The sequence below is a fragment of the Trichomycterus rosablanca genome, chromosome 16 (genome assembly GCF_030014385.1).
Source record: "Trichomycterus rosablanca isolate fTriRos1 chromosome 16, fTriRos1.hap1, whole genome shotgun sequence".
NCBI classification, from domain to species: Eukaryota; Metazoa; Chordata; class Actinopteri; order Siluriformes; family Trichomycteridae; genus Trichomycterus; species Trichomycterus rosablanca.
In genome coordinates, this window is record NC_086003.1 from 332,501 (window position 1) to 356,242 (window position 23,742).

The 23,742-nt window shown below is 45.7% G+C and overlaps 2 protein-coding genes across 3 annotated transcripts in view; both read left to right on the forward strand.

Annotated features, from left to right (window-relative positions):
- Nucleotides 1-855, forward strand: part of gabra6b (gamma-aminobutyric acid type A receptor subunit alpha6b) — a 23,304-nt gene extending 22,449 nt beyond the window's left edge. The window contains exon 12 of the mRNA XM_063012062.1: nucleotides 624-855. Coding sequence (XP_062868132.1) covers nucleotides 624-855 — 232 coding nt within the window. The remainder of the gene's footprint in view (nucleotides 1-623) is intronic.
- Nucleotides 641-23,193, forward strand: gabra1 (gamma-aminobutyric acid type A receptor subunit alpha1). Of its 2 annotated transcripts, none has more exons than XM_063011105.1 (10): nucleotides 641-935; nucleotides 6,650-6,740; nucleotides 10,343-10,452; nucleotides 11,405-11,472; nucleotides 12,491-12,711; nucleotides 13,394-13,476; nucleotides 15,735-15,878; nucleotides 16,873-17,025; nucleotides 21,904-22,106; nucleotides 22,643-23,193. In XM_063011105.1, the coding sequence occupies exons 2-10, from the start codon at nucleotides 6,673-6,675 to the stop codon at nucleotides 22,958-22,960; spliced, it is 1,368 nt and encodes a 455-aa protein (XP_062867175.1). In that variant the 5' UTR covers nucleotides 641-935; nucleotides 6,650-6,672; the 3' UTR covers nucleotides 22,961-23,193. The 2 variants fall into 2 exon arrangements, with proteins under 2 accessions (XP_062867175.1, XP_062867174.1); XM_063011104.1 differs by lacking the exon at nucleotides 641-935 and adding an exon at nucleotides 1,415-1,506.
- The last annotated feature ends 549 nt before the right edge of the window (nucleotides 23,194-23,742 follow it).

The following is a 23,742-nucleotide window of genomic DNA, read 5'->3' on the forward strand; positions in this document are numbered from 1 at the left end:
GATTATGTGAGTGTGTGTGATTATGTGTGTGTGTGAGTGTGTGATTATGTGAGTGTGTGTGTGATTATGTGAGAGTGTATGTGTGATTATGTGAGTGTGTGTGTGTGTGTGTGTGTGTGTGATTGTGTGAGTGATTATGTGAGTGTGTGTGTGATTATGTGAGTGTGTGTGTGTGTGTGTGTGATTATGTGAGCGTGTGTGTGTGATTATGTGAGTGTGTGTGTGTGTGTGTGTGTGATTGTGTGAGTGTGTGTGTAAGTGTGTGAGTGAGTGTGTGTGTGTGTGTGAGTGAGTGTGTGTGTGAGTGTGTGTGTGTGTGTGTGTGTGTGTGTGTGTGTGTGATTGTGTGAGTGTGTGTGTAAGTGTGTGAGTGAGTGTGTGTGTGTGTGAGTGTGTGTGTGTGTGTGTGTGTGTGTGTGTGTGTGTGTGTGTGTGTGTGTGTGTGAGTGTGTGTGTGTTTGTGATGTACAAATAAAATGAAATATAAACTGTCTGTCATAAAGTCGCAGCTTTCCTATCACACACACACACACACACACACACACACACACGCACGCACACACACACACACACACACGCACGCGGTCGCGCGCACACACGGACGCGCACACACGCGCACGCAGCAGCAGCAGCAGCAGCATCCGCGCTGTCCCGGCGGAGCAGCTCGAGCATCACTGGGCAGCGACATCAGCGGCACCGCGGAGCGGCTTTATACCGGGGAACCGGCGGCACGTGTGTGACTGCGCAGATCAGACCTTCATCATCATCATCATCATCTGTACCACCTCCTTCATCATCCTCAGCATCCTCATCCTCAGCATCCTCAGCACCAGCGGCTTCTCATCGCGGAGTTGAGCTGCACCTCACATCTCAGAGGATCTGTTTCACCATCTGAAAAGCCGTCAAATCGTTCCGGACACGAACTGCGGTCAGATGTGAGTACGCGCACCGTCTGTACCGATTAACCGGGTCTGTGCTGCTTTTGTTTGAATAATGATACACGATAAAATAGGAACACAACTGCAGGACTTCGTGCCGCGCGTCCTAAACGCACGAGCGCTGCGTCTTTCCTAATAGATGTCATTACTGGGAGCGGATCTTTATCTCTGATCGCTGTGCAATGCACGCTCCGCTCACGCTGTAGGTTTTTCGGGCGCGGGTGCAGCCCCCCTCCAGGTATGTTCGAGTCCCCCCTCACGCGACACCACACACACACACACACACACACACACACACACACAGGTGCTTCTTTAATTCGTGCCAACTTGACGGCTGCGCGGCTTTCGAGGACGCCCGACGGTTGCGCTCCTTTTTTCCGCGCGTTTCTCGTGATTTTTTTCGGCAGGGCATGACATAATCACACGGTTAAATCATGCGTGATCGTGCGTGATCGGGAGGGTTCGTGCGTGATCGGGAGGGATCGGTGTGCTGTTTAATCCCACGTTAACGCGCCCGTGTGCAGGATGCGTCCTCTTTTAGCGCATTCGCTATTCCAGCAGCGTGCAGGTCATTTCTTGTTTTCTATTCCGTGTGTGTGTGTGTGTGTGTGTGTGTGTGTGTGTGTGTGTGTGTTTGCAGTGACTCCATCGTTTTTGGCACTGCAGTCACTCGCACTGCCATGCCTCCTCTTGATATGGGAATAACCCAAGCAAAGCTGGCATGGTCCTCATGTTCCTCATGTTCTGCATGATGTTCTGCATGATGTTCTATCCCAAATGGGAAGGTGTGTGTGTGTGTGTGTGTGTGTGTGTGTGTTTAATCCCTAACCTGCTAGAACGATAGAGGGAAATGAATGTGCATGCAAATGGTGGTCTCAGTGCCATGTTTGGGTTTAAAATGACTTCATGTGCCAGCGCCGCTGCTGCTGACTGTGACATGTGCAGCATCTCATTACTATATATAGCATTTTACCCGCTGTGTGCCAGAGCCAGGATGACTATGGTGCCAGGGTGCCAGCCTGACATACGTCTCAAAACAGCGCTGCACCCATCACAGCTCTTTATTCTTAGAACCCAACAGAACTTCGACGTCCTCATTATTGTTGGGACATTTGGGCATATGGAACATCATGTTATAGGGCACTGGGCACACAGGGCATGTGGAGCTGGCATTAAAAAACAAATATAGCACAAGCACGATACAAAATATACCCAGTGTGTGTCAGGTTCAGCATTAATGATTAAATAAAGGAACAGAATTCATATTTATCACATGATTAATGTTTTGCTCTTTATTTAAAGGTTATTGTTTATAATGTTTACATTCAGCTCCGCACGTCCAGTGTGGTCCAGATAATTCAGCTGAATGTACAGGTTCATGACGTGTGGATTCAGGACGGTGTTGTGTAGGCCTGACGTGCAATTAATTCTATTAACAATTCTACAGAGACTTTTATTATGTAAACGACTTTACTGTGTTTCTTTATATTACATTGATGTACCTGCTGTTATTGGGACACGTCCGGTATTTAAATAATTGATGGTAGACGCCAAAATAATGTGAAAACCCTTACCAGAAAGCTGCTGTCCACATACTTTTGTCTTCATACTGACACACCGACCGTCATCATACCGACACGCCAACCGTCTTCATACCGACACACGACCGTCTTCATACCGACAAACCGATCGTCTTCATACCGACACACGACCGTCTTCATACCGACACGCCAACCGACCGTCTTCATACCGACACGCCGACCGTCTTCATACCGACACACCGACCGTCTTCATACCGACACACTGACCGTCTTCATACTGACACATCGACCGACCGTCCTCATACCGACACACCGACCGTCCTCATACTGACACACCGACCGACTGTCTTCATACCGACACACCGACCGTCCTCATACCGACACACCGACCGACTGTCTTCATACCGACACACCGACCGTCCTCATACCGACACACCGACCGTCTTCATACCGACACACTGACCGTCTTCATACTGACACACCGACCGACTGTCTTCATACCGACACACCGACCGTCCTCATACCGACACACCGACCGTCCTCATACCGACACACCGACCGACTGTCTTCATACCGACACACCGACCGTCCTCATACCGACACACCGACCGACTGTCTTCATACCGACACACCGACCGTCCTCATACCGACACACCGACCGTCTTTATACAGACACACCGACCGTCCTCATACCGACACACCAACCGTCTTTATACAGACACACCGACTGACTTTTCATGGTATTATGCACTGCTATTGACCAGCCAGGCTTCTACACAGACATGATTGGCTATATTTGGGGGACTGATGCCCTGGGATGCACTGGTGCCCTGTTCTGGGTTCCTACTTTACGCTCCAGTGTTTCCCAGTGGAACCAGACCAGACGGTTAAACGATATTATTAATGATATTTATTAACGTTATGTAATAAACATTATTGAGTTTATTATGGTATAAACTGTGTTACTGGTTTGGGTGGAGAGATGCCGACCCGTCATTCAGTACTGGAACATTAGAATGATTTAGTGGTATAATGGGACGACTGGAAATACAGCAACACGTTTATGACAAGGTCATTATTTTATCAGGACCAGAGTAAATAAATTATCATACGCTCACACACATACACATACACACACACACACACACACACACACTCTCTCTCTCTCTCACACACACACACACACACACATGTACAGTGTATCACAAAAGTGAGTACACCCCTCACATTTCTGCAAATATTTCATTATATCTTTTCATGGGACAACACTATAGACATGAAACTTGGATATAATTTAGAGTAGTCAGTGTACAGCTTGTATAGCAGTGTAGATTTACTGTCTTCTGAAAATAACTCAACACACAGCCATTAATGTCTAAATATCTGGCAACATAAGTGAGTACACCCCACAGTGAACATGTCCAAATTGTGCCCAAATGTGTCGTTGTCCCTCCCTGGTGTCATGTGTCAAGGTCCCAGGTGTAAATGAGGAGCAGGGCTGTTAAATTTGGTGTTTTGGGTACAATTCTCTCATACTGGCCACTGGATATTCAACATGGCACCTCATGGCAAAGAACTCTCTGAGGATGTGAGAAATAGAATTGTTGCTCTCCACAAAGATGGCCTGGGCTATAAGAAGATTGCTAACACCCTGAAACTGAGCTACAGCATGGTGGCCAAGGTCATACAGCGGTTTTCCAGGACAGGTTCCACTCGGAACAGGCTTCGCCAGGGTCGACCAAAGAAGTTGAGTCCACGTGTTCGGCGTCATATCCAGAGGTTGGCTTTAAAAAATAGACACATGAGTGCTGCCAGCATTGCTGCAGAGGTTGAAGACGTGGGAGGTCAGCCTGTCAGTGCTCAGACCATACGCCGCACACTGCATCAACTCGGTCTGCATGGTCGTCATCCCAGAAGGAAGCTGACGCACAAGAAAGCCAGCAAACAGTTTGCTGAAAACAAGCAGTCCAAGAACATGGATTACTGGAATGCCCTGTGGTCTGACGAGACCAAGATAAACTTGTTTGGCTCAGATGGTGTCCAGCATGTGTGGCGGCGCCCTGGTGAGAAGTACCAAGACAACTGTATCTTGCCTACAGTCAAGCATGGTGGTGGTAGCATCATGGTCTTGGGCTGCATGAGTGTTGCTGGCACTGGGGAGCTGCAGTTCATTGAGGGAAACATGAATTCCAACATGTACTGTGAAATTCTGAAACAGAGCATGATCCCCTCCCTTCGAAAACTGGGCCTCATGGCAGTTTTCCAACAGGATAACGACCCCAAACACAACCTCCAAGATGACAACTGCCTTGCTGAGGAAGCTGAAGGTAAAGGTGATGGACTAAACCCAATTGAGCACCTGTGGCGCATCCTCAAGTGGAAGGTGGAGGAGTTCAAGGTGTCTAACATCCACCAGCTCTGTGATGTCATCATGGAGGAGTGGAAGAGGATTCCAGTAGCAACCTGTGCAGCTCTGGTGAATTCCATGCCCAGGAGGGTTAAGGCAGTGCTGGATAATAATGGTGGTCACACAAATATTGACACTTTGGGCACAATTTGGACATGTTCACTGTGGGGTGTACTCACTTATGTTGCAGCTATTTAGACATTAATGGCTGTGTGTTGAGTTATTTTCAGAAGACAGTAAATCTACACTGCTATACAAGTTGTACACTGACTACTCTAACTTATATCCAAGTTTTATTTCTATAGTGTTGTCCCATGAAAAGATATAATAAAATATTTGCAGAAATGTGAGGTGTGTACTCACTTTTGTGATACACTGTATATACACATTGCGCATACATACACATACACAACATTAAAACCACCTCCTTGTTTCTACACTCACTGTCCATTTTATCAGCTCCACTTACCATATAGAAGCACTTTGTAGTTCTACAATTACTGACTGTAGTCCATCTGTTTCTCTACATGCTTTGTTACCCCCTTTCATGCTGTTCTTCAATGGTCAGGACCCCCACAGAGCAGGTATTATTTAGGTGGTGGATCATTCTCAGCACTGCAGTGACACTGACATGGTGCTGGTGTGTTAGTGTGTGTTGTGCTGGTATGAGTGGATCAGACACAGCAGCGCTGCTGCAGTTTTTAAACACCTCACTGTCACTGCTGGACTGAGAATCGTCCACCAACCAAAAATATCCAGCCAACAGCGCCCCGTGGGCAGTGTCCTGTGACCACTGATGAAGGTCTAGAAGATGAGCGACTCAAACAGCAGCAATAGATGAGCGATCGTCTCTGACTTTACATCTACAAGGTGGACCGACTAGGTAGGAGTGTCTAATAGAGTGGACAGTGAGTGGACACGGTGTTTAAAAACTCCAGCAGCGCTGCTGTGTCTGATCCACTCATACCAGCACAACACACACTAACACACCAGCACCATGTCAGTGTCACTGCAGTGCTGAGAATCATCCACCACCTAAATAATACCTGCTCTGTGGGGGTCCTGTGGGGGTCCTGACCATTGAAGAACAGGGTGAAAACAGTACGTAAAGAAACAGATGGACTACAGTCAGTAATTGTAGAACTACAAAGTGCTTCTATATGGTAAGTGGAGCTGATAACATGGAGAGTGGTTTTAATGTTATGGCTGATCAGTGTGTATATATAGAACAATAACTCACCAGATAACGTAGTATTCATTTATTCATTGTCTATTTTACCAGCGCTTTATTCTGGTCAGGGTCACAGTGGGTCTGATTCATTGGGCAAAAGGTAGAAAACACCCCAGACAGGTTGCTAGTGCATCACAGGACACACACACACACACACACACTTTGAGTAATTCCTAATATATTCATGTGGGACTGTGGGAGGAAACCGGAGCACTCGGAGGAAACCCACACAGACACGGGGAGAACATACAAAACTCTGCACAGAAAAGACGCAGACCGCTCCACCTGGGAATCGAACCCAGGACCTTCTTGCTGTGAGGCGACAGTGCTACCCACCGAGCCACAAAAAAAACGAATGTTCAAGGATGAAGAAACGTTGAGGAGAAAATGATGACGTTCTAATGTGTGTAATATTTCACTTGATGCAGCACTGTGGGTTAGTTTTGACTGGTTACTCTAGTTAGCGGGTGAGTTAAACTCCTTCAGAAGGGTTTGATGCGTCTGATCCGTTTGTTTGTGTTTTATTGTTTAGCGGTGACCCGTCCGACTGGAACCATGTGGGCTCGACTGGGAGCGGCCTGGATCTGGACCTACATACTACTGGTGCACGTCTGGGCTCAAAGGTACGAAACTCTACACAATTCTACACAATTCTACACAATTCTACATGTTTCTACACAATTCTACATGTTTCTATACAATTCTACATGTTTCTACATGTTTCTACACAATTCTACATGTTTCTACACAATTCTACATGTTTCTACACAATTCTACATGTTTCTACATGTTTCTACGTTTCTACACAATTCTACATGTTTCTACACAATTTTACATGATTCTACACAATTCTACATGTTTCTACACAATTCTACATGTTTCTACATGTTTCTATGGATTTTGTAAGTGATTATATGTGTTTCTATGTTTCTACATGTTTATATGTGTTTTTCTACGCCTTCTCCATGTGCTATCTGTTTCTATAGATTTCTATAGGATTCTACATATTTCTACATATTTATAAGTGTTTGTACATGTTTCTATGTAATTCTATGTGATTCTACACATTTCTACGACTTCCCATATGAGTCTACTTGTGCTATATTTTCCCTCATATTTCTATGTGATTCTACACGTTTCTACATGATTTTGTGTTTCTACATTTTGATGCTTTTCTACGTATTACGTATTCTACGTATTTCTACACACATTCTACAACTTTCCACATGATTCTTTGAGTGCTGTATGTTTTCATGTATTTCTATGTGAGACTACGTGGTTCTACATAATTGTACATGATTTAACACGTGTTTGCACACGTTTTTACGTTTCTATGTGTTTATACGTAATTCTACGTGTTCCTACGTGGTTTGACATTTCTATGCGTTTCTACGTGTTTCTACACGTTTATACGTAATTCTACGTGTTTCTATGCGTTTTTATATGTTTATACATAACTCTACACGTTTCTCCGCGGTTCTCTGTGTGTTCATGATTTATTTACGTGCTTTTTTGGCGTGACCCGCTGCAGATGTGCGCTCATAACCTAAACGAGCTTTAATCCGAGAATCGTCTCTAATCTTCTCTAAGCAGCAGATTCTCTGGTGGTTTCTGCGTTTGCAGTAAAAGAACGGCCGGCGCGGCAGGATTAAAGAAGCGTCCGGACGGGACGGCGGCGTTCGCATTGATTCGGCGGTTGATTTTAATGCAGTAGGTGAATCGGAACTGAAACTGAGGCTGGAGTTCAGGAGCACTTAAAAGTTGGAGCGATCGATAATGTGATGTTGTGTTGAGGAAGGCGAGTAAACAGCAGCCGGCGTGATCCAATTAGCGCCCGCCATCATAAAGACGCTGGAAAATTATCCTAGCAGAGAAGAGACGCAACTTAAAGGTGAAGGTTCGATTCTGCAGCCGGGAACCGTGACGGAACAGCATCTCTGGGGGGGTAGAGCCGGGATTCAAACCCACAGCCTTCTGATTGATAGCTCAAAGCTATACCTGCTAGTCTCCCACTGTCCAGACCTGGATGAGATTAGAGGCACAAATTCCCACACACAGACACACTGCAAAGTTCTGTGAGAAGCCTGAAAGGATCACATTCATGGTAACAGCGTTTGTTTTTGAAATGGAATGTCCAACATGCTCACGCTCAGGTGTCCAAATACTTTAGACTGTATAGTGCAGCCTTTGATGAACAGTTTGATGCTGAGGTTGATTGCTGGGGCAGTTTGGAACTGGTAGTCCAGGTCTGAGCATGCTGAATTGGACTGAGCTTTAATGACGGGCCGTTTTACAGTCAGTGATTGTCGGAGAATAAATGGTTGCTGCTGTGGGGTTCTGTGCTGGTCAGTAGCGGGCGTGGCAGTAAGAATGTGGCTCATCATTAGAAGGTCTCATCTAATGTATAGAAATGTTAAATAAATTCGTTTTACATTCCGGTGTTTCTGGACGGCTGATCTGAATCATAATTGAACGCTCGGGTTGTTTCCTCTCGCCCCTGACCCGGTGGGCGTCGGCGTTTATGGTGACGCGGCTGACCGGCGAGGACATTTAGGTTTCAGAAGAGCTGCTGTAATGGAATGAGAGGTCGTGGCACCGCGGACGCGTCGGTCTGCAGTAATGGACCAGGAAAAAAATTAAGTGGTGCAGAAATACTCGGGACAAGAAATGCAAAGTGGGATTCAATCCAATAAACTTCTGGGTTTATAACGCTGCCGAAAACAAGAGGAATTTACTAAAGCTGTAGCTAATCGTGCAAACTAGGGTTACAGTTCACCACTGAACCAAAGTTCAGTTAAAAAAATCTATTTATTAATGAATGATCACCAAAAGTATTTGGACGCCCGACTATGAGCTTGTTGAGTGACCTCTACATCAGGGTCTACAGCAACACCACACATCTTACTCTCTCTACACAAGATGTAACATAAAGCCTCCACAAGGGGGCGTTTGTGTACAGATTAGTATTATTCTTCTCTGTGACCCATATTATTTTGTTTGAAAAACCCTGCACTCAAGCTGTTCCAGAAAAGTAAGGCCTGTTATAGCTGCAAAGGGGATCAACAGCACATTAGTGTTTAGAATGTGAGGTCTGATATGAGGCGTATGGGGGTGTCCACATTGTTTTGGTCGCTGGTTTGGGTAGCGCCGGGCTCAGTGTTCTGCTGCGAGGCACCGACGCGGTTCTGATGACCTGTACACGGGGGCGCTGTATAATCTTTTTATAGCCTATCCTCCGACCCTCATTCCACCATCCTGCCCCCCTCGTGCGCTCCTCTGAGGTGTGTCCTGTACCTGCTGCACCTTTACGGGTTCAAATCCTTAAAACATTATAATTATAATCCTGCCCAGCGGTCAGAGGGGGTTTTTATTTACCCGCGGCCTCGAGTGACTCTTTCACCATGCTGCTGGGAGTGTGTGTGTGTGTGTGTGTGTGTGTGTGTGTGTGTACATATTTGATCTGATTGTTTTAGTTCCGATGGTGTTGCAGATCCTTCAGACTCAGATTCAGATTCTTCCTCAGTTCTGCCCATGATTCAGTTTCTGTATTTTACTTTAGTTTAAATTTGGTGTCTCGTTGCTCTTCTAATTCTGATTCAAATTCTTACTTTGATTCCGAGTCTGATTCAGATCCTAAATCTAAATCATCAGATTATTACTCTGACTCTGATTCTGACTCTGATTCAGATTGACTCTGATTGTAATTCTAACTCTAATTCTGACTCTGATTCTGACTCTGATTTTGACTCTGGTTGTAATTCTGACTGATTCTGACTCTAATTCTGATTCTGACTCTGACTCTAATTCTTACTCTGATTCATATTTTGACTCTGATTGTAATTCTGACTCTGATTCTGACTCTGATTCTGACTCTAAATCTAATTCTAATTCTGATTTTGACTCTGATGACTCCTGCCACTGTTTGGTAGAACTTTGACCCCCCTGGGTTGTAGGGGAACTGCTGGGATGAACCGGACAGGGTGAATCTGGTTCATTCTCAGTTGGTGATTGTAATTACTCTCACGTGCTTTTATGTGCACAGTGGTTTTTTAAACCTATTTTTTGCCCAAACCCACAGCGCTGGATTTCTCTCAGCTTTGCTGCATCATGAACTTTTCCACTCTGTGTTGCTACCAGTTCCAGTTGAAACCTTGCACTTTAACATGTTCTCACAGGGGAGTGGTTTCATTCTCACATACTTAATGTTTCTTTTTTTTATTATCAGTTCTAATCAGAACGGATCAGACGAGCAGAAGGACAACACCACCGTCTTCACCCGAATCCTCGACAGTTTACTGGATGGATACGATAATCGTCTCAGACCAGGACTGGGAGGTACAAACACTCACACCGTCCAGATAGTGTACAGAGAAAATATTAATATACTAGTACAATAATAATAATGATATAACATCATGATTAAAAGTTATAAAAATAACAACAAAACAGTATTGATAATAGTGATAATAAAAATATGATTATTATTATGATTATAGTATTAATAGTATTGTTAATACTATTATTATTACTAGCATTATTATTATTCTTATTTATTATTATTATTATATTATTATTATTAATATTGATATTATTATTACAGTAGTAGTATTGTTATAATTATTATTATTTTAATTATAGTATTAGTATCATTGTTACTATTGTTATTATTATTAATATTATTATTATGACAGTAGTAGTAGATCAGATTAGATGAGATAGCTCCTCTTAATTAATATTTATATTGTTAATGTTATTGCTATTATTGTTACAGTACTATTATTATTATAGTATTATTGTTTGTTATTATTATTATTAGTAGTAGTATTATATTATTATTATTAGTATTAGTATTATTATTATTACAGTAGTAGATCAGATTAGATGAGATAGCTCCTCTTAATTAATATTTATATTGTTAATGTTATTGCTATTATTGTTACAGTACTATTATTATTATTATTTTATTATTATTATTATTATTATAGTATTATTGTTACAGTACTTTTTATTGTTTTATTATTATTATTATTTTATTATTATTATTATCATTATTATTATTATTAATATTATTGTTATTATTATATAATTTTTATTATTATTATTATTATTATTATTATATTATTATTATTATTATTATTATTATTATTACAGTAGTAGATGAGATGAGATGAGACAGCTCCTCTTGATTAATAATAATAATATTATGTGGTTAGCCGCGGCGATGGTCAGGATGTAGCTGAGAGCGGGAGAGCGTAACCGTAACCGGCGGATTGTTTTGTTCCACCAGAGCGCGTGACGGAGGTGAAGACGGACATTTTTGTGACGAGTATCGGGCCGGTCTCTGATCACGACATGGTACGTCTGCTTCTCCTAAATGTTGCCCCTGTTCTGCAGAGTCAGGAGCGCTGCTGTCACCCCGACCGGCGCTGTTCTGCTCCACAGTAACACTGTTAGAACAGCTACAGGATACACACTGCTGAGATAAAGTATTCAACCCCCCCGTCTCATCACTCCTCATACTGCACATCAGTCACACTGAAGGCGCTTACATTATTAGATTACACACACACACACACACACACACACGTATACACACACACACATACAGACACATACAGACACACTCACAGCTGGAGGTTAAAGGTGGTGAAACATCTGGGACGCGACCTTTTATCCCTCCATGTTTCTACATCAGTGCTTTATTATTCATCCATCACACACAGCTGCTCTCTCACACCCATCATACACCTCTGCATTCCTATATATTAAATAGTAGGCTTGCAATTTTTCAGCAGTTTGGGGAAGGACCTGTACTCTCATTTTTCTCTCATAAAGACATAATATAGAGGAACTTCAGTGACATGCTCAAGTGTCCTTAATACTATTTTACACCATTTGGATGAATCGGAATGCCGACTGTGAGCCAGGCCTCTTTATCTTTCTTATTCTGCATATTGTGGGGGGTTAGAGTTCTCCAGAATCACTGGACACAATGTCAGTCCATCACAGACCCCCTTTCCCAAGATATAGCCAATCGTGTCTGTATGTAGACGCTCGGCTGGCTGATAGCACCACGATCTCTTGATGCATGCTCAATAATCCAGGTACACAAGTCCACAGAGTTGAATCTGTTCATCTGGACACAAGTTTGTTGTAGAGAAACGTTTCGTCACTCATCCAAGTGACTTCTTCAGTCTGAGCTGGTGGTGAATACCCCAACCTTATATGCAGTTAATTTGCATAGTGACCGATCACCGCCCACTGCATAACAATGGCACCACGATGTTTACATTTCCCAACATCACTGCTGCAACTGCACCAGTGTCGTGGTCGAGTGATTTCGGTGTGACGTGGTCTGGGTTTGTTTTCTCAGGAGTACACCATCGACGTGTTCTTCAGGCAGAGCTGGAAGGACGAGCGTCTGAAGTTTAAGGGCCCGATGGCGATTCTGCGTCTCAATAATCTGATGGCCAGTAAGATCTGGACCCCCGACACCTTCTTCCACAACGGCAAGAAATCTGTGGCGCACAACATGACCATGCCCAACAAACTGCTGCGCATCACCGAGGAGGGAACGCTGCTCTACACCATGAGGTAACCAACATCACCGCCATAATCGTTACATCGTTACACAATCGTTACTCACTGGTGGATGGAGTAGCTGGAGGATTTGGTTTGTACCCGTGTGTTCCGTGTTCCTGCTCTGTGCTGTCGCCGGTCTCTTCTCAGTATTACCAGAAATCCAGAGTTACGTTTACATGAAAGTAAGAAGGGCGTGGCCACTGCTCTGGACCGTAAACACCTCGCGGCTCTGGAGCGTAAACATCCCGCGGCGGTATATAAGTGCAGCGTGAGGTCGGGGTGTAAAGCCGAATGATCAGCTTGTTTATTAGCAGATTAAAGGAACAACGTCATATTTGTGTCAAACTGAAGATCAATTTTGGCGAGATGCCGTGTGTGTGTGTGTGTGCGAGTGTGTATGTGTGTGTGTGTGTGCGAGTGTGTATGTGTGTGAGTGTGTGTGTGTGAGTGTGTATGTGTGTGTGTGTGAGTGTGTGTGTGTGTGAGTGTGTGTGTGTGTGTGTGTGTGCGTGTGAGTGTGTGTGTGTGTGTGAGTGTGTGTGTGTGTGTGAGTGTGTGTGAGTGTGTGTGTGTGCGTGTGAGTGTGTGTGAGTGTGAGTGTGTGAGTGTGTGTGTGTGTGTGTGTGTGTGTTATCGTGTTATCACCTCCTGTGCTAGCTCTCTCGCTCATTTCCGTTTGCTCTGCGCCCCTCAGACTGACGGTGAGAGCCGAGTGCCCCATGCACCTCGAGGACTTCCCTATGGATGCCCACGCCTGCCCCCTGAAATTCGGCAGCTGTGAGTAACACTCTCGCTCACTCACTCGCTCACTCACTCGCTCACTCACTCGCTCACTCACTCGCTCACTCACTCGCTCGCTCTCTCTCTTAGATTCAGGCCTGTTTAGATTATCACCAAAATCGTTTAATTAACACCCGTTTTACGCCTCATATGCCGAGGTGATAACATGGATGGCACCGTGGGTGCAGTTTTATTGGTGCAGCAAACATCCAGGGACCCAAATAATCTTCGGATGCCGCCTGTCTGGTTTTCTTCTCTGCCTGTTGGCATGTTTCTGGTTCCAGTGCCCGGAGCTACATGATGGGGACACGGTGTGGACAATTTTAGGGTCTGAAGAGACAAGGTGTGGATGGTTCTAGTGCCTCAAGGTACATGATGGGGACGGTTCTGGTTCTAGAGGTGCATGATGAAGATAGTTCTGGACTTGAAGGGACACAGTGTAGACAGTTCTGGGTCTAAAAAGGACACAGTGTGGTCAGGGTCTGAAAAAACAGAGTGTGGACAGTTTTAGGGTCTGGCGGTACGTGATGGGGACAGTTCTGAGCTTGAAAGGACAAGATGTGGACAGTTCTGGGTCTGAAGGGACACGGTGTGGATGGTTCTGGTCCTAAAGGGACACGGTGTGGACGGTTCTGGGTCTAAATTGACATGATGGGGACTGTTCTGGGTCTTAAAATAAAAAGGTGTGGACAGTTTTAAAGCCTGAGGGACAAGGTGGGGCCAGTTTTAGGGTCTAAAAGGACAAGGTATGGATGGTCTGAAGAGTCTGAAGAGACATGATGAGGATGCTTCTGGGTCTGAGGGGACACGATGTGGACAGTTTTAGAGCTTGAAGGGACATGTGTGGACAGTTTTGGGTCTGAATTGACATGATGGGGACAGTTCTGGGACTGAAGGTTCATGACAAGGACAGTTTTAAGGCCTGACAAAACAAGGTGTGGACAGTTCTGGGTCTGGAGGGACAAGGTGTGGACAGTTTTAGGGCCTAGGCGTGGATGGTTCTGGGTCTGGAGGGACACGATGGTCACAGTTCTGATCCTGGAGGGACACGGTGTGGACCGTTTAAGACCCTGGAGGTAGATGATGTGATGTTTTACTGGATTCAGACTGTCAGGTCACGTCTTAGTGGTGAGGCCTCAGCTCTGTCTCCTGAGGATATACAACCACTGATAGTGTTGTCGCCTGCAGGCAGGTCATCACGACCACAAAACCACCAGCTGATCCAGCTGAGTCACTCTGAAACCCCTCTGTGATGTTAAAATCATTTTCAGGACCAAGTACCAGGTTCTTAACCTTTTAAAAACGTGCCGGTGCGTCTGACGTGTGTTCAGAGCGTCTCAGCGTCTCTACTGAGGAACTGTGATGAGATGCACCAGGACAGGAGCCTGTGCAGGACGTCAGCACCACACACCTTTATTTAGATACAAGAACAATGTTAGTTCAGCTCAGCTGTGTTACAGTCAGGACCAGGACAAAGACCAGGACAAAGACCAGGACTCAAGATCAGGACCAGATCAAAATCCGTACTAACAAAACCCGAGAGTCTCCAAGATTTTAAACGACTAAGACTAAGATAAGAAAGAAACTCAATACAATAGAGACCAACACAAGACCAAGACTTCCATCAACCTGGAGCAAGACAGGGTCCAGAACAAGATCCATCCCGACTAAGACCAAGACGTTTAATCCACTAGATCCATCCCGACTAAGACCAAGATAGACCAAGATCCTCAAAACCTGAACAACACCAAATAAGATTAATATCAGAACAATCAGGACCAACCAAGACCAAGACTTCCTTTACTCTTTAAGATCAGGACAAGACCACGAGACTTCAGCTGCTCAACAGTCCGTGCTCGTCGTCGTCTGATTCTTCTCTTCATGATGCAGACAGATCTAGACTGCAGGCAGGCCGCTCAAGCACACACGCTCTGTGTTTACAAAGAGCGTCCAGAATTAGGCGTGGCATCGCCTTGCTGAAATAATCAATGACTTCCTGGACTGATATTTCTACAGATAACTTGAATCTTTCCACAATATTATGAACAGTAGACGTGAAAGATCTTTATTAGTTGTGTTCTTGCATTAAGAAATGATCTATTAGAACTGATCAACATTTCTCAGTGATTCAGGGCTGTTGGTAGCTCAGCGGTTACTCGCAGCTTAGAGTGTGCGCTAATGCTAATGCTAATGCTAATGCTAATGCTAACAGCAGGCTCAAGTTCTCAGTGTGGTGTTGTGTGTTGTGCTAACAGACGCCTACACCCGCGCTGAGGTTGTGTACGTGTGGACCAGGGGCGCCGCCCAGTCGGTGGTGGTAGCTGAAGATGGATCCCGACTCAATCAGTACGACCTGCTGGGGCAGACGGTGGATTCGGGCGTCGTCCAGTCCAGCACCGGTACGTCCTGGTGACACACACACACACACACACACACCGAGACTCATCCCATCGACTCTCTGCAATATTTATCAGTGTGAGAGTGAGGGATGGATCCCTCAGGGCCGATAGACGAGTATCGACTGGGTGTCGGACGACTGTTTTCATTACCAGTCGATGAGAACCGGATTTGTGGTGAGAATCACCGCGCTCAATTAATCTGAGCTCGTTACGTCCGTCCGCGCTAACGAACCCCGCGGGGAGCATCCTGAGACGCTGCACTGTACGGCCAGGAGGACGTGAAAACCCTGGGATGATCCAGATCCAAAACCACCGGCAGTTTATGCTATCACCACATATCACCGCGCCCCCACAAAGATCTGGTTTAATGAGGCCGATTCGGCGGCAGAACTCCAGCGGTCTGCACAGACTCCTGACTGTGGTTTTAGATGTTCTGTGGGGACAAAGTAGTTCTACCACAGAAAGTAGTTCCAATAAAGAAAGTAGTTCCACCACAGAAAGTAGTTCCACCACAAAATGTAGTTCCACCAGAGAAAGCAGATCCATTACAGAAAGCAGTTCCACCAGATAAAGTGCTTCCACCAGATAAAGTAGTTCCATTACAGAAAGTAGTTCCACCACAGAAAGTAGTTCCACCACAAAAAGTAGTTCCACCAGAGAAAGCAGATCCATTACAGAAAGTAGTTCCACCAGAGAAAGTAGTTCCACCAGAGAAAGCAGATCCATTACAGAAAGTATTTCCAAAAAAGGAAGTAGTTCCACCACAGAACACCCAGAACCACGTCAGTTTCCACTATTCTGGAAAGCCTGTGTGGCTGTGTGCAGTCGCTGTTCTAATTCATCTGTAGGGTGTTTACTGTGCAGGTCAGGGGTCGTTGTTGCTCCTGGAGGTTTCCGCTCCACACTAACAGGACTGACCGGAGCAGATCTAGTACAGCAGGACCGTTTTGACTCTCTCTCACGTTTTCTCTCTCCGTCCATCCTTCGTCTCTAGGCGAGTACGTCGTCATGACGACACACTTCCACCTGAAGAGGAAGATCGGATATTTCGTTATCCAGACGTACCTGCCGTGCATCATGACCGTCATCCTGTCACAGGTCTCGTTCTGGCTCAACCGCGAGTCTGTCCCTGCCAGGACCGTGTTCGGTGAGTCCCAAATATATCAATACACGCCACACGTACACAGAAAGTAGTTCCACTAAAGAAACTAGTTCCACTAGAGAAAGTAGTTCCACCACAGACTATTATTCTGCCACAGAAAATAGTTCCACCACAGACCAAGTAGTTCTAAGTCAGAAGGTAGTTCCAGTGAAAAAGTAATTCCAACAGATTAAGTAGTTCCACTATAGAAAATTCTTCCACCAGAAGAAAGTAGTTCCACCACAAGTGGCTTGTTGCTAAGTAACAAAGTAAGTAAATTTGGTTGCAGTTTAATAATAACACTCACACACACTCACACTCTCTCTCACACACACTCACACACACTCTCTCACACACACACACACACACTCACACTCTCTCTCACACACACTCACACACACTCTCTCTCACACACACACTCTCACACACTCCCACACACACACACACTCACACACTAGCTGAATGAAGAGGAATATTTAGAAATGCTCCTCTGTAGCAGATGTAGGGATATGGGGGGCAGGCGTGGGTGTGAAGCGGAGCGTCTGAATCCTGTCATCATGTCTGTAAACTTCTGTCAGGACTGACGGGCGAGAGGATCAGAGCGGCGTGATTAACACCTTCTATTCCTGACCGTAACCAAGAGTTTATACAGAACCTAACACACCGTCAGCCGAGGGGCGGAACAGGTGGAAATATCCCTGAGCCAAGGGTTCCACAAGGATTCGGAACTTTAACACCTATATAACAGCGCCAGTAATAATCCAGTCAGTCAGGAGCACAATGTATATTATTATATACAGACAGGTGGAAGGTCCAGACCAGGAATCTGAGGCTACAGTGGACACAGGTTCACCCACACTGGACTGTTCATGCTGGTACCTGTGCTGATGAGCTGCAGTGAGTGGACAGTAGGTTCAGAATTCGGCATAAACAGCAAGTTCTGGTCTGACAGGAGAGAAACTGCAAACCGCCTGCAAACCACCTGCAAACTGAATTGAATTTTAATCTAATTTAAATTATTTTTTTGCCTCTTTAGAAGAAAATCTCGTGGCTCTTTGACCTTCACCCACGTTTCTCAAAACTTCAGCTTGGATTAGTTGTATGTGATTAGCATGACGCAGCGACGGCGCTCAGCTTGTATCACGACTCTGTACATTCAGTACGTGAACGCCTCACCTTGTTCCGCGTGTAGTGCGAGCGGTCGATCATTCCAGCCGCCGCTAAGCTAACGGGCGCTGACAGGAAGTAGATATCGGCCATGTTCATATTTTACTTCTAATTTCCCGTCTCTGTTCTGAGTGACGTTAATGAGAAGTGATTCGGTTTAACATTAAACTCGCCGCTTTCGTTTTAAACCCCAAATCTGATCAATCAGCCAGGACACGACAGGGCGCTAAAGCACCGCGCCGGGGAGGCCATGACAGGAGGGGGAAGTCTAATCAAAATAGAAATAAAATAGAATTAAAACCGGAACAAAAACACAGTGTTTCATGTTTAGCATCCAGAGGAAAATCACACACTTCAAGATCAAAGCCAGGATTCCAAAACCTGCTCTACATGGTCAAAAGTATTGGGCCTAATAATGCAATATAAAGGAACTGATGTGCTTCTGACTTTGCAGAACAGTTTAGGGAAGGTCCTTTCCTGTTCCAGTATGAGTGAGCTCTATAAAGACATGAAGAAAAGCTCCAGCGTCCTGCACAGAGCCCTGAGCTCAACCCCACTCAACAGCTCTGGGACGAACCGGAACATTGACTGATCCACCTGAGAAAGCAGTTCCACCTGAGAAAGTAGTTCAACCAAAGAAAGTAGTTCCACCAAGTGTACAAATGTCATCTTTTGACTAAACGGGCACAAATTCCCATACACAGACACACTTCAAAGTCCTGTGAGAAGCCTGCAAAGGTCACACAGAGGTCACTCTGTTTTATTATGGTTTGTTTTTCAGACAGGACGTCCGACACACTCGCGCTCGGGTGTCCGAATACTTTTGGTCGTATGAAGCACCCACTGTAGTATTAAAATTTTTGGCCAATCAGAAACACCCTGGACAGGACACCAATCCATCTCATGGCTTTGATCATTATCCAGGATGTAGCCAGTAATGTCTGTGTAGATACCAGGACGGCTGATAGCACAGTGGAGATTTGAACACTGATCTCAGCGACAGAAGGTTAGCGTAACAGTCCGCCGCACCACCTGAGATCCCGCTAGCATTTTAATAACGTTAATCCTCATGCAGGAATAATCCGGTCTGTACCGAGGACGCCGCTGATGCTCCGGGATTTCTGGAGATTCTGGACGTCTCCACGTTTCCTCCAGCGCGTCCATCTGTACCGCCGTCTGGAGACGGAGCGCGAACGCTCGTTATTAGCTCTGTTATCCTTCTGCTTCAGATTAACGTGTTCGTCCAGCTCGGCTCATAAATCATCCTCACCGCGCGCTGGCTTCCACTCTTATCTGATTTTATCCGGCAGATTAATCCGGATAAGATTCTGTTACTCATAAACGCTCGAGTCACAATTAACAGCCGTTTTTAATAATAACACATTATTTATTTCTTTATTTATTTATTTATTTATATTAGATACTGTGTGCTAATCCTGCTAGCAGATTGTTCCCGAGACACCAAAAACATCAGAGTAAAAAACATCAGACGTGGATCATCTTCACACCTCACAGATCCATAAACCTCCTCTCTATAGAACTCTCATCCCTCTTCTGCACATGCTCAGTCCATCTGTCTCTCCTGCCCAACTTTATCTCAATATAGAAAATAGAGAAAGTAGTCCCACCAGAGAAAGTAGTTCCATCACAGAGTACAAAGTAGTTCCACCACAAAAAGTAGTTACATCACAGAGTAGAAAGTAGTTCCACCTCAGAAAGTAGTTCCACCACAGAAAGTAGTTCCACCTCAGAATGTAGTCCCACCAGAGAAAATAGTTCCACCTGAGAAAGTAGTTCCATCACAGAGTAGAAAGTAGTTCCATCACAGAGTAGAAAGTAGTTCCAGTGCAGAGAAACTTCTCACACTTTGAAGTATGTATGGGGAACTCATAAGGTTGCTGGTTTTAGTCCCACCATCACCAGGTTGGGCCCCTCAGTGAGGCCCCTAACACTTAATTGCTTGAATTGTATTCAGTGATTATTGTAAGTCGCTTTGGGTAAAAACGTTCTAATAAATGTCTGTGTGTGGGAATTTGTGCCTGTCCAGTCGAAAGAGCACAAAGGTTGTTCCAGTTCATCCCAAAATGCTCTGTGCAGGCTACTGGACTTCCCTAATGTGTTTATGGACCCGACGAGCTGGAACAGTGAGTTCTAACCCACGTCGAATCATTAGATTTAATTTATATGATGAATTCTGTGTGCTGAAATACTTTGGACATACAGCGTGTTTCTATATGTATGTTTATGTTTACATTATTATGGTTATACAGATTTATAGAGTCTAGACTGGGTGGTTCCTGTATGAAGAAGGTTTCTGTGTAATCCTCCAGAGGGTTGAGGGTTCGAGCTCTCAGTTCCGTCTGGCTGCATTAAAGATAAAATAAAAGAACTTTATCGATTCCTGCAGTGAAACTGATCCGTCCGGCCTGCAGCTCAGATCCAACACAGACGTGAATGTTTACAATAAACGTGGGGGCGGAAAATCCAAAACCGGGAGCATCGAGTGTCCTCGCCGACCGTATAGAAATATAAATATAAATATATTATACATCCAGAACCGGGAGCATCGAGTGTCCTTGTAGGCCGTATATAAATATAAATATAAATATAAATATAATATATACATCCAGAACCGGGAGCATCGAGTGTCCTCGTAGGCCGTATAGAAATATAAATATTAATGTACATCCAGACGTGGAGTGCGCTGTGTGGAGGCACCACCTACACACCCGACCTGTATAATACACTCAGTATATCAGTGCAGGAGTAAAGTAACGTCGGCTCGTCTCTGCTCTCTCCACCGTCTCAAGCTTCCATTCTCTGCTCGGTTTCTGATATTTTGTCCAAATATGTGCCAACAGTTTAGGGAAGGTCCTTCCTGCTCCAGCATAAAAACATAAAGAAAAGCTCGCTTTAAAGAGCTCTGGGATGAACCGGAACATAGACTGATTGATCAGTGCCCAGCCGTACAAATACTGAACAAGCACAAATTTCCACACACAGACACATTATTGAGATGCGACTGCTTTTCTATCTGAAAGGATCACACAGAGGGTACAGGAGGGGGTACAGAGGGTACAAGAGGGGGTACAGGAGGGGGTACAGAGGGTACAAGAGGGGGTACAGGAGGGGGTACAGAGGGTACAAGAGGGGGTACAGGAGGGGGTACAGAGGGTACAAGAGAGGGTACAGGAGGGGGTACAGAGGGTACAAGAGGGGGTACAGGAGGGGGTACAGAGGGTACAAGACAGGGTACAGGAGGGGGTACAGAGGGTACAAGAGGGGGTACAGGAGGGGGTACAGAGGGTACAAGAGAGGGTACAGGAGGGGGTACAGAGGGTACAAGAGAGGGTACAGGAGGGGGTACAGGAGGGGGTACAGAGGGTACAAGAGGGGGTACAGGAGGGGGTACAGAGGGTACAAGAGAGGGTACAGGAGGGGGTACAGAGGGTACAAGAGAGGGTACAGGAGGGGGTACAGAGGGTACAAGAGGGGGTACAGGAGGGGGTACAAAGGGTACAATAGGGGGTACAGGAGGGGGTACAGAGGGTACATGAGAGGGTACAGGAGGGGGTACAGAGGGTACAAGAGAGGGTACAGGAGGGGGTACAGAGGGTACAAGAGAGGGTACAGGAGGGGGTACAGAGGGTACAAAGAAATCAAAGGGAAATAAAACGTTTTGTTTGTTTATTTGTTTGTTTGTTTCCCTGGTAACAGGAGTGACCACCGTACTCACCATGACAACGCTCAGTATTAGCGCCAGGAACTCGCTACCCAAGGTCGCCTACGCCACCGCCATGGACTGGTTCATCGCCGTCTGCTACGCCTTCGTCTTCTCCGCCCTCATCGAATTCGCCACCGTCAACTACTTCACCAAGAGGGGGTACGCCTGGGACGGCAAGAGCGTCGTACCCGAGAAGGTACGGGCACTCGCCACCGGGTCACGGTTCAGGGGGTTAACGTTCATTTTAGCGCTTTAACTAGAGCGCTAAGCTAACCTCATCTCATCCGGTCAAAAGTATTGGGACACCCAGATACTTACAAATTTCCCCCTGTGGGATAATAAAAAGCTTCTTATCTTATCTTACCCCAGATATTACCAACACACACCTTCACATCAGATGAAATAAAATACAATCAGTTCTGTACATGATGTGCCTCCAAATATGTGCCAATAGTTTAGGGAAGGCCACCTCCCTTTCCTGTAGTAGAGTCCTGCTGTGCACAAATCAAGCTCCATAAAGGCGTAGAGAAACTATCCAGAGCTCCGCCGGGATGAATTGGAATGCTGATTGTCAGCAGGGGTCTTTCATTAAGCCTCACAAGTAACAAATCCCCACAGGCACACCCCAAAATCTTGTGAAATGTGTGTGTGACTGTCGGGTGTCCGGAAACTTTTGGCCGTGCCGTGTATCGTGCTAAGCTAAGCTAACGTTCTTCTCGCTCCACGTTTCAGCAAAAGAAGAGGAAGGAGTCGCTGCTGAAGAAGAACAACACCTACACCGCCGCCACGGCAACCTCCTTCGCCCCCAACATCGCCCGGGACCCCGGCCTCGCCACCATCGCCAAGAGCGCCCCACCCCCGCCCACCGAGCCCAAAGAGGAACCCAAACCCAAACCGGCCGAGGCCAAGAAAACCTTCAACAGCGAGAGCAAGATCGACCGGATCGCCAGGATAGCGTTCCCGCTGCTGTTCGGCACCTTTAACCTGGTGTACTGGGCCACGTACCTGAATAAAAAACCCAAAATCAAGGGGGCGCTGCAGCCGCACTAATCCTCACGCGCCGACTTATTGCGCCGTGTTTCTTCCTCTGTTTGTTTTCCGTCTCTTTACTTTCCACGTCTCTTCAAAAAAAAAAAATACTAATAAATAATCGTGGTGGTCGCGGGTCTTCGTATCATCATCACCCCCGGCGTAATTTAGCTTCCTACGTTGTTTATGGATCATCACGGTTCCATCACGCCACCGTCTGCATGAGTCCCGCCCTCTCTCCGTTTACGTTTACGCCCCCCCCCCCCCCCCCCCCCCGTGTTCGTCTCTGTCCCCTGATTAACGGTTGCGAGAGCAATAAAACGTCTCGGCGGAGATTCGCTTCGTTCCTGCTTTAAAAAAAAAGAGAAACTAGCTGTTAGATAGCGCTTATTTATTCAGTTCATGTAAATATTCTGTAGCGTCCGCGCTGATTATTTAGCTTTGCTTAGTGAACGAGGTTCAGACACTCTGCGTCTGCGGCGGAGGAGAACATCGGAGCTCTCACGAGGAACGATGCGGCACGGCGGAACGTTGAGCCATTTGTTTGACATTTTATTTTGAAGGTTTTGGTTCCACCGGCGAGTCTGAGAGTAAAAAACTTCCACACGTGATCAGAACGTCCAGGTCCCTGTGGGTCCCATCAAAGCTCCTTCAGTAATCCACACCTCTGTTCCATCAGACAGCAGGGGATTCGTGTCCCAGACGTGAGCTGGAATTCTGTTTGATCTGTTTTATGCATATTAGCACATTTTTCACGTAGTAAATAAAGACGTCTTTTATTATCTCAGCAGCTTCGTTTAATA